This window comes from Fonsecaea pedrosoi (assembly GCF_000835455.1).
Source record: "Fonsecaea pedrosoi CBS 271.37 unplaced genomic scaffold supercont1.2, whole genome shotgun sequence".
NCBI classification, from domain to species: Eukaryota; Fungi; Ascomycota; class Eurotiomycetes; order Chaetothyriales; family Herpotrichiellaceae; genus Fonsecaea; species Fonsecaea pedrosoi.
Window position 1 is genome coordinate 4,820,753 of NW_013550614.1, and position 14,855 is coordinate 4,835,607.

General features: G+C 53.1%; 4 protein-coding genes across 4 annotated transcripts; 1 reads left to right on the plus strand and 3 right to left on the minus strand.

Annotated features, from left to right (window-relative positions):
- Nucleotides 1–424: 424 nt before the first annotated feature.
- Nucleotides 425–3,185, minus strand: Z517_03727 (uncharacterized protein; the record flags this gene model as incomplete). Its single annotated transcript, XM_013432831.1, has 3 exons — nucleotides 425–2,183; nucleotides 2,247–2,359; nucleotides 2,418–3,185. 3 exons carry the CDS (start codon nucleotides 3,183–3,185, stop codon nucleotides 425–427), a joined length of 2,640 nt encoding a protein of 879 aa, XP_013288285.1.
- Nucleotides 3,186–4,920: 1,735 nt separating this feature from the next.
- Nucleotides 4,921–6,657, plus strand: Z517_03728 (uncharacterized protein; the record flags this gene model as incomplete). Its single annotated transcript, XM_013432832.1, has 5 exons — nucleotides 4,921–4,945; nucleotides 4,996–5,487; nucleotides 5,542–5,949; nucleotides 6,004–6,375; nucleotides 6,428–6,657. The coding sequence occupies 5 exons, from the start codon at nucleotides 4,921–4,923 to the stop codon at nucleotides 6,655–6,657; spliced, it is 1,527 nt and encodes a 508-aa protein (XP_013288286.1).
- A 793-nt stretch (nucleotides 6,658–7,450) lies between these two features.
- On the minus strand, nucleotides 7,451–9,295 carry Z517_03729 (uncharacterized protein; the record flags this gene model as incomplete). Its single annotated transcript, XM_013432833.1, has 3 exons — nucleotides 7,451–7,984; nucleotides 8,053–8,749; nucleotides 8,895–9,295. The coding sequence occupies 3 exons, from the start codon at nucleotides 9,293–9,295 to the stop codon at nucleotides 7,451–7,453; spliced, it is 1,632 nt and encodes a 543-aa protein (XP_013288287.1).
- Nucleotides 9,296–12,777: 3,482 nt separating this feature from the next.
- On the minus strand, nucleotides 12,778–14,827 carry Z517_03730 (uncharacterized protein; the record flags this gene model as incomplete). Its single annotated transcript, XM_013432834.1, has 2 exons — nucleotides 12,778–14,282; nucleotides 14,395–14,827. 2 exons carry the CDS (start codon nucleotides 14,825–14,827, stop codon nucleotides 12,778–12,780), a joined length of 1,938 nt encoding a protein of 645 aa, XP_013288288.1.
- Between the last annotated feature and the right edge of the window lie 28 nt (nucleotides 14,828–14,855).

The following is a 14,855-nucleotide window of genomic DNA, read 5'->3' on the forward strand; positions in this document are numbered from 1 at the left end:
CTATGTATTTGTTTTCTATGAAGGAAGCTGTGTGTGCATGTCGCTCTGAGCTAATTGTGCCTGAGAGACAGGCTGTTTGTGGACGACCATGAGATACCCAGCACTGTTGTCACTCTGTGTCCCTTAAACCCAGCACTGCTGTTGCTGTCTGTGGCCCTGTTGCTCAGTACTGCTGTTGGTCTGTCTGTCACCCTGTCACTCCGTGACCCTGTGGCCCTGTGGCCCCGTTGCTCGATAGCTCGTTTTCATCCAGCTCGCAGTATCTGTGAACCTGCGGCGAATGCAAAGTACTCGTACATCAATGACCCTTGCCTATTCGACAAAGGCCGGCCGCCGCACTCTTTGTGCTAAACATGAAACCTTGCTCGCAAGGTCAAGATGAATTCAGGGAGCCGCTCCTCCAGGAAAACGCGGGCACTGTTCCTCATTCTTCAGCCACCTTGGGAAAGAGCCCATCAAACGCCTCTGCCGCCGACGTTACCTTGAAAAGAACCTTGCTCTTGGGGTCCTTACGTTTCTTCGAATCTGAAGCCCGAACATGTTCTCGCTCCACAAACGCATCTTTCTTTCCTTGTAGGCTATCGTCGACGCCTACAATCTCTCGCAAAATCTGGCTCTCGTTTGGTAGATCCATCAGTCCTTGACCCCAGCTGACAGATCCGCTACCATGGGAGTGGTCCCAATGTCTTTGTATGCTCTCCATGTCTGCCTTATTCTTACTGCTTCTGTTGCTGTTGGCGGTCTTAACTTGGTTGACACATATACCACATCGGAATTTCAGCTCGATGTCAGTGTTCACGGTTGCCAAATCGTCCAAGCATGCCATGAATGCCGACAGGGGCGGCTCTTCCACATGCTTCTGAGCGTAGAGGTCCAGAGCGTATTTTAAGGCAATCTTCATCTGAGAAGGCCCTGGAAGCCAAATTCCGTTCAACTGCTCAGCCGCGTACAACAGATTCGGACCGAAGTCATCGGCCGCGTGCTTTTGCTGGAGAGCCTGTCGGCCATGAAAAGCGGACATCCGGAGAGCTACGGGTAGGGGCGTGAACTTAGTTTGAACGTTCGGGTGCCAATTGTCCAGTTTCGAGATATCTTGGTGGCAAGGGACAAGGGGCAGACTGATCGGCCATTTTGTCGTGTACCAGGGGAATTTGTACTCGACCCCAGTGTCTTCTGAAGACAATCCCGGAAGACTCTTCACAGGGTGTGGATTGGCAAATTGATAGTACTCAAGACCCTCGCCAACGTTCCTGGCATGGGTTTCAAGAATGTGTTCAAACGCACTCACGAAGGACCAGGTTCGGACGTGGTCATTTCGCGTACAGCCTCTGCATCTCAGACTTTGAAAGACGATCCTGCCCCGTTCTGAGTGTGGCGAGATAGCCTTTTCAAGAACTTCCTCGACAACCATCCGAGCATCGTCCAGACTGAGACGATATAGACCAGTGGTTCCGTCGTAGTTGAGTCCCACTGCGCGGCGATCATTCATGTGGTACGTGACGAACAACCTCTCCAGGCACAGTAGTAGAAGATCTTCGTCGGCCACATTTTCCTTGACACATTGCTTGTAAACCAAGTGCGCGCATATGAGGACGTCTCTTTGCTCTGGTCGAAACGAGGGCGGTGCTGTCTTTCTGCACCGGCGGTGCTCCTGAAGGCGCCTAAACAACCTGACTTGTGGCTCGGACTCGAGGCGTTCAGATTTCATGACACGCTCGAATTGGACGACTTGGTGGGCTTGAAGCCGGTATGGCTCAATCTTTGGCTTTAGCTGGTCCCACATTCGCTCTGTAGGCTCCGTCGCAATTTTGAGATTGCGGACGAATGCACTCATCTTCCATAAGATCCTGCTGTCCATGGGTGGCTCCAGCTCTGCGGCACGTGCTTGGAAGAAGTCGATCCTCTTTTGTCGCCAAGCTTTACCCGCAGGATTGTGAGTCGTCTTCCCGTGCTCTTTGAACCACGCCTCCAGTGTGTTTACCTCAGCCATGAACTCCATTGTTTCCTTATGGATCTTATCTGCCCACAGCATGAGCGCATTGTTTGACGGATCTGACCCGCGCAAGCGCTGGAACTCTGCTTCAATTTTGTCAAAGGACGCTCTCAAAAAAGTGAACTTCCCACCAGCATGCACCCAGTCGTTTGTTTCGGTGTCCACGGGGCGTGAGTTATTGTCGCGGCGGCTACAGAACCCTTGTCAGCGGAAAGACCCTCGCTTGTGGTAATCCAGGTGATCGGTCACTTACCCATCCGTCCGTGCGAGCGGCAGCAGCTCCCAAAGGGCACGATTGTCATTAGGGCGGACTTGGGTCGGGCTCATCGGTAGTCTGTGCCGGCGATTGACTGCAAGGGCACTCTCCTAAAAGTCGCGCGGATCAGAATGATTGTAAGGCACGGACAGACAGACGATGACTTACACTCATTGTTTTCTGTTTGAAGCAGCCCGAGCACAATCGAACTTGAAATGTCCAGTGAACCTTGAAAGTCCTGCCCAAGTGACAATCTTTGCTCTGACAGCCACGACCAGCCAAGAGCTCGACGTATTGCTTTTCTGTGAGTCCTCTGGGACATTCTGGCATGTCGGCGCCATAATGGTGAATTCTGCTATTTCTCCAGATGACGGAATTGTCTGAGAGGAGTTCATAGTGGAACCGACTGAGTGTTTTCAGTTCTAGCAGCAACTTGGGCTCACAAAAGCTGAAGACACCAGCCCAGACGTCGGTGTGGACGAGTTTGGAATTTTGTACCGGTCGACTGGGGAGGAAGACTTGTCTTTTGGGTTTTGCTTTTGCTTTTGCTTTCGCACGTGGTGCATCCAACGAAAGGCCTGGTATGTCAACGGGTGAGGGTCCAGGGCTTCCCACAAACGAATGAGTCTGGTTCCGGTCGATGGTAGGGCGTTGACCTTCCTGCATGCTCTCGACAGTGGAGTGGATGAAGATCACGGGGCGGGCTGGAGTGGTTGCGGTTGAGCCTGAGATTAAGCCGAAAGTCATCCCTGGCAGTGCTGACGGTCCGACCTGATACCTAGAGGACATTGATTCGATGGAGTGCATCTCCTGAAACTGCCTTGCTGGAAAACGATGGCCAAGAGCCTGGGAGGGCAAACTGCCAAATTCGCCAGACTGTGCTGTCAAATTGTCATGTTTGCGTTTTCCCAGGACTGAGGTGGCAGATGAGGACATGGGGGCAAAAGGAGCAGCAGGGATAGAGAAAGGAGGAGGATAGTATGGATTCATGGCTGGAAGGGGTTCAAGAAGAAGATTTGGAATGGTCAGCTAGGAAAGAAGCAGTGATGGTGATGGCGATGGTGATAGTGATGGAGATGGAGACGAATCGAGGGTAACTGAGGCAGGTAAAGTGAAAACACCGTCGTGGGGCTCAGTGTCCCATGCCCTAACGCCGAGCACTCTCCTTTCAGTCTACTGTCGTGCGTTGAGGCGCGCGGTGCAGCCATGGACTCTTATTGTCTGTGATCGGGCGCGGGCGCGGTCATTGACTTGTGGTGGTTGATAATGAGTGTCTCCCCAAAATGGCGACGAGGAGAAACCAGACAAGTTGGAAGTTGTACGTTGGACGTCGGACGCCCAATCGCCGGACAGTTGGGACTGCCACGCTTGCCCAGACGGCAGCTAAGCCCATTCCAGGCCTACGATGACCTTGGTGGTTTATTCTAGGGGATGGGCAATTGCCTCTGACGTTTCTTTTACTCTGGGAGGAGACGTGGGGGCGTCGAGGGCAGCAACTGATCTCTATTGGCAGCTAGCCAGAGCACCTCGGCAATTGAGCTCACCAGACTTCATACCTATAACAGCCACCGACCGGGCCTAGCGATACCTAGGTAGGCATCGGCCGGCACACCAGAGGACCTGATAGCAAAAGGCCCATGATCTCCCTCTTCCCGGCTCAACCCGCACCGCATCGTATTGGAACTTCTAGAACAGCGCCACAGCCAACGCCATCACCACCACACAACTATCTGCATCTGCATCTATTCGAACAAGAGCGCAAATATTTCCGCAGTGGCGACTCAGACGTTGACCCTGAGAACCAACCATCAGTTGTCTATCCACTTCCTATCGGGAGCCACGGCCAACTTATGACCAAAGCCGCATAACGCACAGACCCAGAATGGGATTATCTCAAGAGGAGGAGGAGAGAAACACGAGATACTCGGTGCATATACCCATAGGAGGAGCTACAAGACTGAAATCCGACCTGGAATCCTGCAGGTTGAGCTTACCGGGCATAACCACGAGTGCCACGCCACCTCATCCTCGTCCTCGCTTTCTACCATCCCCCAAGTACAAGGTACTCGTCCTTTCTGCGACCTCATTCATCGACTATCCCTCACTCCCCCGGGCTTATCGGTCTGTCGCCCGTACATTTGGCATCGGTTACTTGCTCCAGCATGCGGGGCAGACGCCACTGCTAAGCTTGTTTAAGCATATCGGGCGGTTCTCTCTCCACGGCCCCTAGGGTTTAGGTCGCTCCAAGCAACCATTGCTTGAATTCCCCAGCCTATAGCTCGTCGGTTGGCCAAGTCAAGTTGCCAAGTCGCCCACAGGAACCACTCGAACCCAGTTCTTCAATGTTACATCCATGCCATTTCCACAACAAGATCTGCTGCAAACTGCCCTCTGTCTGGCAGCCACCTCTACTCTGCTCAACCCCACCGCCCAAACTCAGTGGGAGGTCCAGAGAAAATGTCTGCACACACCATCACAAGGATTGCCACTCGCTTCGGACAAAGCTCCTGTTCCAGTCCCCGGCGGCTACCAACCCCGGCATTCGCAGGGCTCCTGGTGACTCTACAAAGAGACCCGCAGTCCTCCTAGAGACGCACTTTGATCTTCTTCTTCCCCCGGATTTTCGTCATTGCATCTCTTACTCCAAGAAGCCATTATTCTCGCCGCCATCATGCGCTTCGATATCGACGGATCCGGTAGGTCAGCTTGTATTGCCAATTCGCCTCCCAACTAATCCCTCATTCAGATGAAAAGGCTCAGCATGCCTACAACGATGCGCATGGCACGGGTGAAAACCAGCTGGGCTATGATCCAGATCTGGCTCATCCAGCTGCCGGATACAGAGACGGCGAAGTCGCTGTGTTACCGCCTGGAGTCTCGGAGCGGAGACTCATAACCAAGATTGATCTACGCATCATTCCCGTTCTCTCAGTCATGTACCTTTTGGCTTTCCTGGATCGCACCAATGTCGCCAATGCCGCCATCTTTGGCCTTCAAAAGGATCTTGGGCTGAGCGGCACTCAGTACAGCACAGCCCTGACCATCTTCTTTGTCCCCTACGTAGTCTTTGAGATCCCATCCAACATCATCCTCAAGAGACTGCGGCCTCATGTTTGGCTGTCCATCTGCATGTTTGGCTTTGGCCTGGTCACTATTTGTCAAGGTCTAGTTCAAGGGTATGGCGGTTTTCTCACCACCAGATTCTTCCTTGGCTTCTTCGAAACTGGCATGTTTCCCGGTGAGTGATGTTTCATTTCCAGTGTCCGAGGCCATGCATCTAACAGACACCAAGGAGCATTCTATCTCATTGGCATGTGGTATAAGAGACACGAAGCACAGAAGAGATATACATTCTTCTTTGCCAGCACTACGCTCGCTGGCGCTTTCGGTGGCTTGCTCGCTTCGGCCATTGGGAAAATGAACGGCATGGAAGGGTATCTGGGTTGGAGATGGGTTTTCATCTTGGAAGGCTGTTTGACCTGTGTCGTCTCCTTTGTCTGGTTCTTCGCCATCCCCGACTTTCCCGAAGACGCGAAATGGGTGACTGAACCTGAGCGAGAGTATATCAAGGCTCGGCTCCGAGATGATCAAGGGAACTCGGCTCTCGACCGACGCATCACCGTCAAGGATGTCATCAACTGCTTCAAAGACTACAAGATTATCGTGGGAGGCTTCATGTATTTTGGTTTGATTGTGCCTGGTAGGTTCATCCGATTTTGTTTTTCAAACGATGGATAACTGACAGGTGTTGCAGCCTACAGTTACGCTTACTTTGCTCCGACCATCATCAAGACGTACGGATACAGCGCCATTGGAACCCAACTGCACTCTGTCCCACCGTGGGCTGCGGCCTTTGGTTGGAGCATGCTCATTGCTGCGCTTTCGGATCGCTTTCGCCACCGGTTTGTGTTTGCTATGGTGAATATTTTCATTGCCATTGCAGGCTTTGCCATACTTATGACTGAGCATCACAATACGGATTTGGATTATGGTGCCCTGTTTATGATCACCTCGGGAACATACAGTGCCATGCCAGTTATTGTGTGCTGGTTCTCGATGAACCTGGGTGGTCACCACCGCCGCGCGGTGGGCACAGCGTGGCAGATTGGGTTTGGCAACATTGGAGGTGAGTTATGTCTTCTTTATTATGCTGAGGAAATATTAATCCTTCTTGATAGGCATCATTGCCAGTTACAGCTTCGAAGCCACTGACGCCAAAAGCTTCTTCCACAAAGGCTACAGCATCTGTATGGGATTCATTTGCCTCAGCGGCGCCTCGTGCATCATCTACTATCTCGCTTGTCTGACCCAGAATCGGAAACGCGAGAAGACGCACGACATTGGACTGACAGAGTACGAGAAGACAGAACTGGGTGATATGAGTCCCGACTACCGCTACATGCTATAGCCGCATTACAAAAGGCACGGCCATCTTCTGTGTCATGCCGAAAAGAAGACGACGATACATGGCGAACTGGTTAGATATTCAGCCCAGTGAGATGGACAGGTCGACAAGACAAGCAGTGTTGCCAGCAGAAACCAGGGTCGAGATGTGTGTAGTGACACAAATGTCCTTGATGCGCCTGTGCAGGTACTCTAGACATCGCGCAGTCAGAGGAGATGTGGGGGAAGAACGATGTACCTCGTACCACGTACTGTATGCCATATCACGGAACGTCTTCCGCTTCCATCTCTGTCCATTTTGTTTGGTCTTCCGTACCCTCCGGTTCAAAAAATGAGTGAGTACGTCTAATTCGAGTACTTACGTGTACCCCGTACATATCTAGGTACCTAAATACTGACTGCACTAACTCACAAGTACGGGTTCGAGTATCATTCGCGAGGGGATCTACGTAGAAAAGGTAACGACTGCACAAGTACGGTTACTTTGAATTCATTGTGCGCAGTGTGACTTTTTGTGTCACGTACATTCTCGGTACATACCTACTAGTAGGTAGTACATACGTACGTACGTACGTACGGATGGGGCACAAAGATTTACTCGGTATGGCTCACCGCGAGTCGGAGAAAATTCGGAGGCGCACGCTCTCTCTTCGTCCGGTTACTTGTCCTTGTTTGTCCCTATACATGTACGAGCAGACGAAGGACTTGGACTTGTCGATGTAGGCGTAGATGGAAACATCCCGCACAAAGCCACTACAAGGACCGAGTAGCCAAAGCCGCTCTTCTCGCGTTGCGGGCTAATTCCAGATCTGCCATCCCCGGGAGTTGAAAAAGTCACACTGCGCCGCCGCATCGGGATCGCGCGTCGCGCTGATACTGTTGTACGTGACAGCCTGGATCGTGAAGCCGACACCTTCACCATTGGCCGTCGTTCCCGGCGCTCCCGAGATATAACTCGGCCAATACGGCGCGCCGGCAGTGCGCAAGGGGTTCGGGTCGTGGAAGACGGTGAAGCTCACCCAGTAGCTGGTCATGATATGCGCCAGGGTCAGGTTGTTCGCGCCGGGGTAGTTGGTCACATTGGACGAGATGAACGGATTGGTCGCGCCATGGAGCTCGCTTCCGGCGGCGAACGTCAGCTTAAACACTGCAGAGTTGTTGGAAAGCGAGTCAACCATGGACGAAGCCATGTAGTATGTCGGGCAATTGATGATAAAGTCCCCGAACCAGGTCTGCCGCTGGTAGAAGGTGCTGTTGAAGTCGCTGCGAGGATAGAGCGAGTAGAGACGCGAGAAAAATGACGGTCCGGCCGAGGGAAAGAGGTCTTTGGCCTATTGTTTGGAGGTTCCTTGTCAGCAGCCGCATAGAAACACAACGGACGCGGTCGACTGGAACTCACATCAATCGTTTCGTCCACCTGCGACGTTTGGGTCATGTTCGAGAAGGTATATCCTTCAAAAGCATCGCGGTTGGTGATCAAGGGCACCTTGTAGAAGTTGCCCTTTGCAAATTCTTGGTCAGGCAGATCGCGGATAAACTTCCCATCCACCACTGGCCCCCAGTAGTAGACACCATATGCATTGTCGGGCCCCGGGTACGTTGCATTTATCACTGCCTGGTTCAGGTTTCCCAGCGTAGTAGAAGACAGTCCTCGAAGGCAATTGATGTCCGTGCAGTTTGACAGCTTCAGAGCTGTATTGAATTGGGTGTTCTGGGTGCTCTTGTTGGCAAAGGGTTGCCACCAGGGATGATCTGCGATTGCGGCCGCGAAAGGAGGGAAATCGGAACCACTATTGGCGATGAGCTGACATGATACGCTGCCTCCACCTGCCGAGCCTCCCCAAATGGTGACACGCCCTGGATCACCACCGAAGGCACGGATGTTCCGCTGGACCCAGTCCATGGCAGCTCGCTGATCAAGCAGACCGGCGTTCAGCGCACCATTCTCAGCAATGGTGTCTCCGCCCATGAATCCGAACATTCCCAGACGATATTGAATACCCACGAAGATGATGTTGCCGTCAGACCGATTGACCAGGGCATCTCCTGGATAAGAGAACGGAGCGCTGCCCCCAACGTAGCCACCGCCATGTATGCTAATTTGGCGTATTCAGTGTTAAAAGTTTGAGTAGGAACGCAGGGAGGGGGGATATTTTGGACCTCTTCCAAGCCTGGCATACCTCTAGAGATAGCCTGGCATGCTCTAATTGTGGATAGGTGGTTCAAAGAGATACTACTTACGTAAAGAGTACAGGCAAGGCTGTTGAGACAGGCTTGGACGGCACGAGCACATCGAGGAGCAGACAATCCTCTGACTGCCCCTGTGGAGCCGAAGGAGTAGCATAAGTAGACCTCGCAGACGACTGATAGCATGCCGGGCCAAGGGTCGAAGCATTGATGGTCTGGCCGTTATAGTTGTTCATAGACTCAATTGGCACAGGTTTCGCCCAGCGCAGTTCACCTGTAGGGGCGGCAGCATAACGGATGCCACGGTAGTAGTTGATGCCTGCGGTGGCATTCTGATGGCCACTGTATTTCACATACCCGAGATCGATGACAGGGACGTTTGAGGACGAATTCTGAGCCTTTGTAAAAGTGCTGAGGAGAAGCAAAGCCGCAGCTCCAACGACAGGGGATTTCATGACTAGTCGCTATGAACTCACGTCTAGGTCAACCTTTTGGATAGGCCAGAAAATGTAGGATCACCGTGTAGACGAAAATCGCCCCTCTCCTTCAAAGTCGCCGTTTTATGTGGTGTCAGGACTCGAGCTTCAGGCGGAATTCGTCGAAGCCACGGCGGGGAAGCACCTCAGAGCTGGCTTCATGGTCACGGCATTATTCTCCACCAACCTTCCACCAGCCCGTCCTGCAGGTCAAGTCACCAGATACAATTTTCCCAGCATGGAGATCCAAAGTTTGCGGTTCCTCGCAAATGAAGTGTACAAGGATGGTGCCGCCGGAAACGAAATGGGGAAATTCTGGGGTAACGCATTGACCTCATAGTCGGAATGTGGCCGGACGAAGCCGTCATTGGAGGGCGCAAGAGGAGTAACACAGCCGGGCCAATTCTGCCTAATTCATAAGATTCATGGTATTGGTGCCAGCCTCATTGCTCAGGATCGACCGGGAAGCGGCATTTGGTAGACTTTGATTGAATGGGCACGAGATTGTTCCTCGTACACCGCTCGGCTATTGTTCCGCATCGACGAGAGGGGTCTCGCCTGGAGGTGGGAGGTGACATCCGTATCCTTTTGTCCTGGATGTCAGGATATATTGTCCTGTTGTCCTTTGTCCCCCGAAATCAAGAATGGTGGTATATTTAGGTGAGGTCGGGTTAGGGTGGGGCGGACTTGACCTTTAGACATTGGAGTGACATCACGAAGGCCGGTATTGGCCCATGAAGGCTAGATAACAATGAAAAGGGATGGCATTGGATAGATATTGGCTTGATGGTGGATAATAATGATAGTTAGATTTACAGGTAACTCGCCTGGTCGGGTGCCTGATGCCTGGAGACATGGAACAACATTAATCCGTGAATATCCTGCATCCGGCAAGTCGGCCGACCAGTTCAACAGTGGTGACTTGACTCTTGATCACCTGCACCGAACTGACAACATGCCCTGATCAACGATTATTCAGATTGCAGAACTCCCCCCCTGCACCAATTCAAGCAAACCCAGACTTCTAGTGCATCTTTCTCCTTTTCTTACGTACTCGTGGCCATTATCGCTCTCCAAGCCGTCGGCTCGAAACCCCCTGCACACATTCGCCTCCCCCACCTCCCGCATGAACCAACGTGCCAACCTCCGGAATCCCGAAGGTTGCCCACTATTTTGTTGCTGATACCTGCAAGAGGTCAGTGTGTGGGGTTTCCAAGGGTAAAGGCAGATTTCTTCTTGCAAGTTTACCTTTGAAACGGGACAACCGACGTTATGCCAACGGCTGCTTCTTCTCATAGCTGTGCTTTCACCACCGGTGCTTTGACGAGACCGAGTGTAAGACTGCTCTGCTTGTCCAGCCATTCGAGAAGGCGGCGATCTGGTTGTTGAGTTTCAACATGAACCCTCAATGCCGTCCATGGATCTGCTCGAATCGACAATTCCAGGTATGCGTTCAGTGGCGCGTGTTCTTGTGTTTCTTTTGCTGCAAACAACGTTAGCCACAGGGTCGGTCCTTGATGGTGTGCATACCCTCGTCACAACCCATTTGGCCGGGCATCTTTTATGCACTCAGAGTGGAAGGTTTTGAGGCGCCTCTCCCAGTACTGGACTGGTTACTGGCCGTGGTTTGCAACTTGATGATATGTGTATCACCAACAAGAGCTTGCGCGATTTCTACCTGTTCCGTCCTAATATTGCTTTTGACTGAAACCAGCAGGAAAAAAGTGTAAGCACCTCGGCAGCACGGGTCTTGACCGACTAATATGTGTTTCAACATATTGGCCATTCATCTCATCTTCATGTCGGGCGCGGTGGCAGGGCTCACCTCACCGAAATTGTTTCGCTACTCCAATCGACGACAAAGCCAGCAGCACTCATTGGACGCACGAGTGTGGCCGGGTGGGTATCGTGAACACCGCCTGAGGTGCAAATACCCTCATCATTTGACCAGCAACGGTAAGTCGTCAACGTGGCGAGGTGTCGACCAAACACGCGCTGGTGGACTCAAGCGCCTCCTGGGTACAATCACCAACAGCAATAGCAGAATGTGATATCAAACCGGTGGACGCGACGTATTCGGTCGTGCTGATACATTGAAAACTCCTGGTCTCAGGCACTTCGGGAGATTGCATAATTTTGACTGCCTGAAGTGATGCTGCAAGAGAAATGACAACGTTCACAAGAAATTGACCCAAAGACGACAATGATAACGAATTCCAATGATTTGATCAGAGAGTCCAAGCGAGTTGCGGTCCAAAAACAGGTTCGGGGATGGTTTCTTCATGCACTGCTGCGGATAAGGCACACACAAGTGACCAATTCCACCTCATGCTCGTTGGGCCACGTCTCCGCAGGCTGAACAGCTGACCTCTTCGGACAGAGAAACCCCTCCCGGCAGAGGCTCAAGTCACGTGGTGTGCACCTCACAACTTGTCGCAACCACAGTGCGATAGACACATCCTGGAGAAGACTAGCAAGCGAGAGCAGGGGTAGAGGAGATAGTATGCGTCTATATCCACCGGCGTGGGTGACGACAGATAGACGACGAACTCTGGACGAACCGTGCTGTCAGATGAGTCACAAGGCGAGGGTAACAGAGCGCTTCATTTCTGGGCACGCCGCACAGTAGGCTTTGATCGGCCACCAGGACTCTACGAACCGGACCGACCCAGAAGCTATCGATATAGGTAGGGATTCAGCTCCCATGTCAGTGGCTATTTCTTCTCCGAACCGACCATATTACCTCGCAAAGAAGGTCCTCAAGTATCTGTACCGTGAATATCTCGCATGACCAAGGCACAGACACAGACATAGGGCCAGATCCCACCCATCACCGGGGGTCTTTTGCTAGGTTCTAGTTTTGACGCGGTGCTTTGAGCAGCAGTGTCAAGTGTCTACCATGCAATGCAGAAACCATCGTGGTCTTATCCTCGTGGAGTGGAGGACTAAAAAGCGTCTCACTCTCTCTTCAAAGAGCGAGTGGACAGGAAGGGAGTGGCGAATGGGGTTTTCCCCTAAGGAATGTACACCAGTATCTCAAGATGCCGCACGTGCTACTTTACTTGTACACCACAGTGACCACATCAATGGCAATCGCGATAGTCAGTCAGAAGCCCCCCAGGTCTGGCTTGTTACCCAATTTACCAACCCGATGTGTCGCGTCGTTGATGGCCTGGCATGCGCCCCGAAACCGTGTGAACCGTAAAGCGAATGAACTGAGTTTCTGTGTTCCCCTCGGGACTGATTGATGGTCAGGACTCGAAAGGGGCGTGTCAACTTGATAGCTCATGGATTCCAAGCACCAGAGGTAATTGATCGTCCCGATTCTGCACACACACACAGCCCGACTGGGACAGCCCCCAGCCGACCTGCTTAGTGGGTTGCCAAGTTGCTGAGTGGCTGCAGTAGCTGCAGTAGCTGTGTAGCCAGGGCTGAGGCTGAGGCTGAGGCTGAGCTCTTTCTCAAGTCCCTGTCGAAAAGACCTGCTTCACGAGCATCTTCTTGTTGATTTTGCCCATGGCATTGCGCGGAATGTGCTCGACGACCTTCAACTCCTGTGGAATCTTGTAATTGGCCAATTTATCCTTGAGGGCCCTGCGCATGTCCATGGCCCCCCATTGCTTGCCGCCCCGGCCGCCGCTCTTCCCTTTGTCATTCAGAACCACGACTGCGGCGACCTTTTGGCCCCATTGTTCGCTGGGGATGCCAACCACGGCGGCTTCCGCAATTTCTGGCAGCGAGAGGAGTTCTCGTTCGATTTCCAGGGCCGACACTTTTTCGCCGCCCGTTTTGATGATGTCGATGGATTTGCGGCCTCGGATGAAGTACATGGGCCCACGGGCCCAGGCTTGCTCGGGTGACGTTCCCGTTCCCGGGACGAGTGTGCGGATCGCCACGTCGCCCGTCTTGAACCAATTGCCTTTTCCGTTCTCAGACTCGACAAACTCTGGCGCCGTGGCAGACGGGTTGCGGAAGTACTCCTTGAACACCGTAGGGCCACGGAGTTGGATTTCCCCTTCTCGCGGCTGGCCCCTTTCGTCCATTTCTTCGCCGGGCTTTATGACCGTGTCTGTCTCAGTGTCAACGAGACGTATCTCGACTCCTGGCAACGGCCACCCAACTGAACCGTCTACCCGGTCCTCAAACGCCAGTCCACAAGATAGCGCCATGCCGACCTCGGTCATCCCGTAGCGCTCCAGAAGGACATTGCCGCCAGAGAGCTCCGTCCAAGCCTTTTTGGTCGGTGTAGGAAGGGCCGCGGACCCGGAAATGTTCAGTCGAAGGTGGCGGGGATTGATCGCCGCGCGGGTTGCGGTCTGCAGTTCTGGGGAAAGGGAGGAGTGAGTTGCCAGCAGTCGGTTGTATATCGTCGGGACACAGGTAAGGAAAGTTATCGGCCTTTTCCTTTGGTCTGTCGAGAGCGAGGAAGGGTCAGGGAGAAACGGTGCAGCCAGACGCTTCCACACAGTCTCTGCATTGAACGGGTACGCGAACTCGATCGCAGAGCCAGCCATCAAAGGAGTATACAAGGCGTTGATAGTCCCGTGAATATGATGTAGTGGGAGAACGTGGAGGAGCAGGTCTGAGGGGGTGTATTTCCATGCTTCGATCAGAGAACTAGCCTGTGCCGCCATGTTTGCGGTAGACAGCACCACACCCTTGGGGCGACTGGTGGTCCCGGAGGTGTAGAGCATGAACCCGCCATTCTCAATAGTGTCGGAGTCATCCAACTTGACATGTTCGGTGGAGAACGCAGCCCCGGTCTCGATTTTGGAGAGGATCTCCAGTCTTGGGACATGGTTGAGTCCTTCTTTCACCACCTCTTGTGCCTTGTGTGAGAATTTCTCCGTCGAGAGGAACAGGGCGGCCTCGCTGTTCTCGAGGATGTACCGCAGCTCGGAGCTGGGATGGGTATGTGCCAAGGGGAGGGCGATTGCATCGTGCGCGAGGATCGCGAGGAACGTCACTTTTTAGAGCAAGGTCTTCGTCAGCATTCTGCAGCACCAGCAGCACAGCAAGGGAATTTCCAAGGGCACTGGCTCTAGTCTAGTCAGGTCTGGTATGGTATGGTCGCGCACCCACATAATCATAACCGTTTTCCGCCAGAAAAGCGATCCTCTCCCCGGCCAGAGGGGATTTTCTTCCCGCGGCGGAGAGAGCGGCAATCCTGTCCTTTGCGGCAGCAACATCGCGTAGGAGACTGCCGTAGCTGAAGGTCCGGTCTGAGGCACTGTGTATTATCGCAGGGGATTCCGGGTCATGGCTCGCAATGGCCGCGAAGATCGTGGACGAGGGGAGAGCGGACGTCGAAGTTGACGACGACAACGCCCTCCTGACAGAAAATCCTAGGGAATTCTGGCATAGCGTAGAGGTGAATGTGAAGGGGTTTGGGAGCGCTGGCCGGTGCCGCGACGACCCTGATCCAGCTCCTGCTCCTATACGGCCAGCAGCCCTGCAGAGCTGAGTGGTCGCCGCAGTGAAGAAGCGACAGGTCGGAGGGGTAGCAACCATCCCGCAACCATTGTCGATTGTTGCCTCG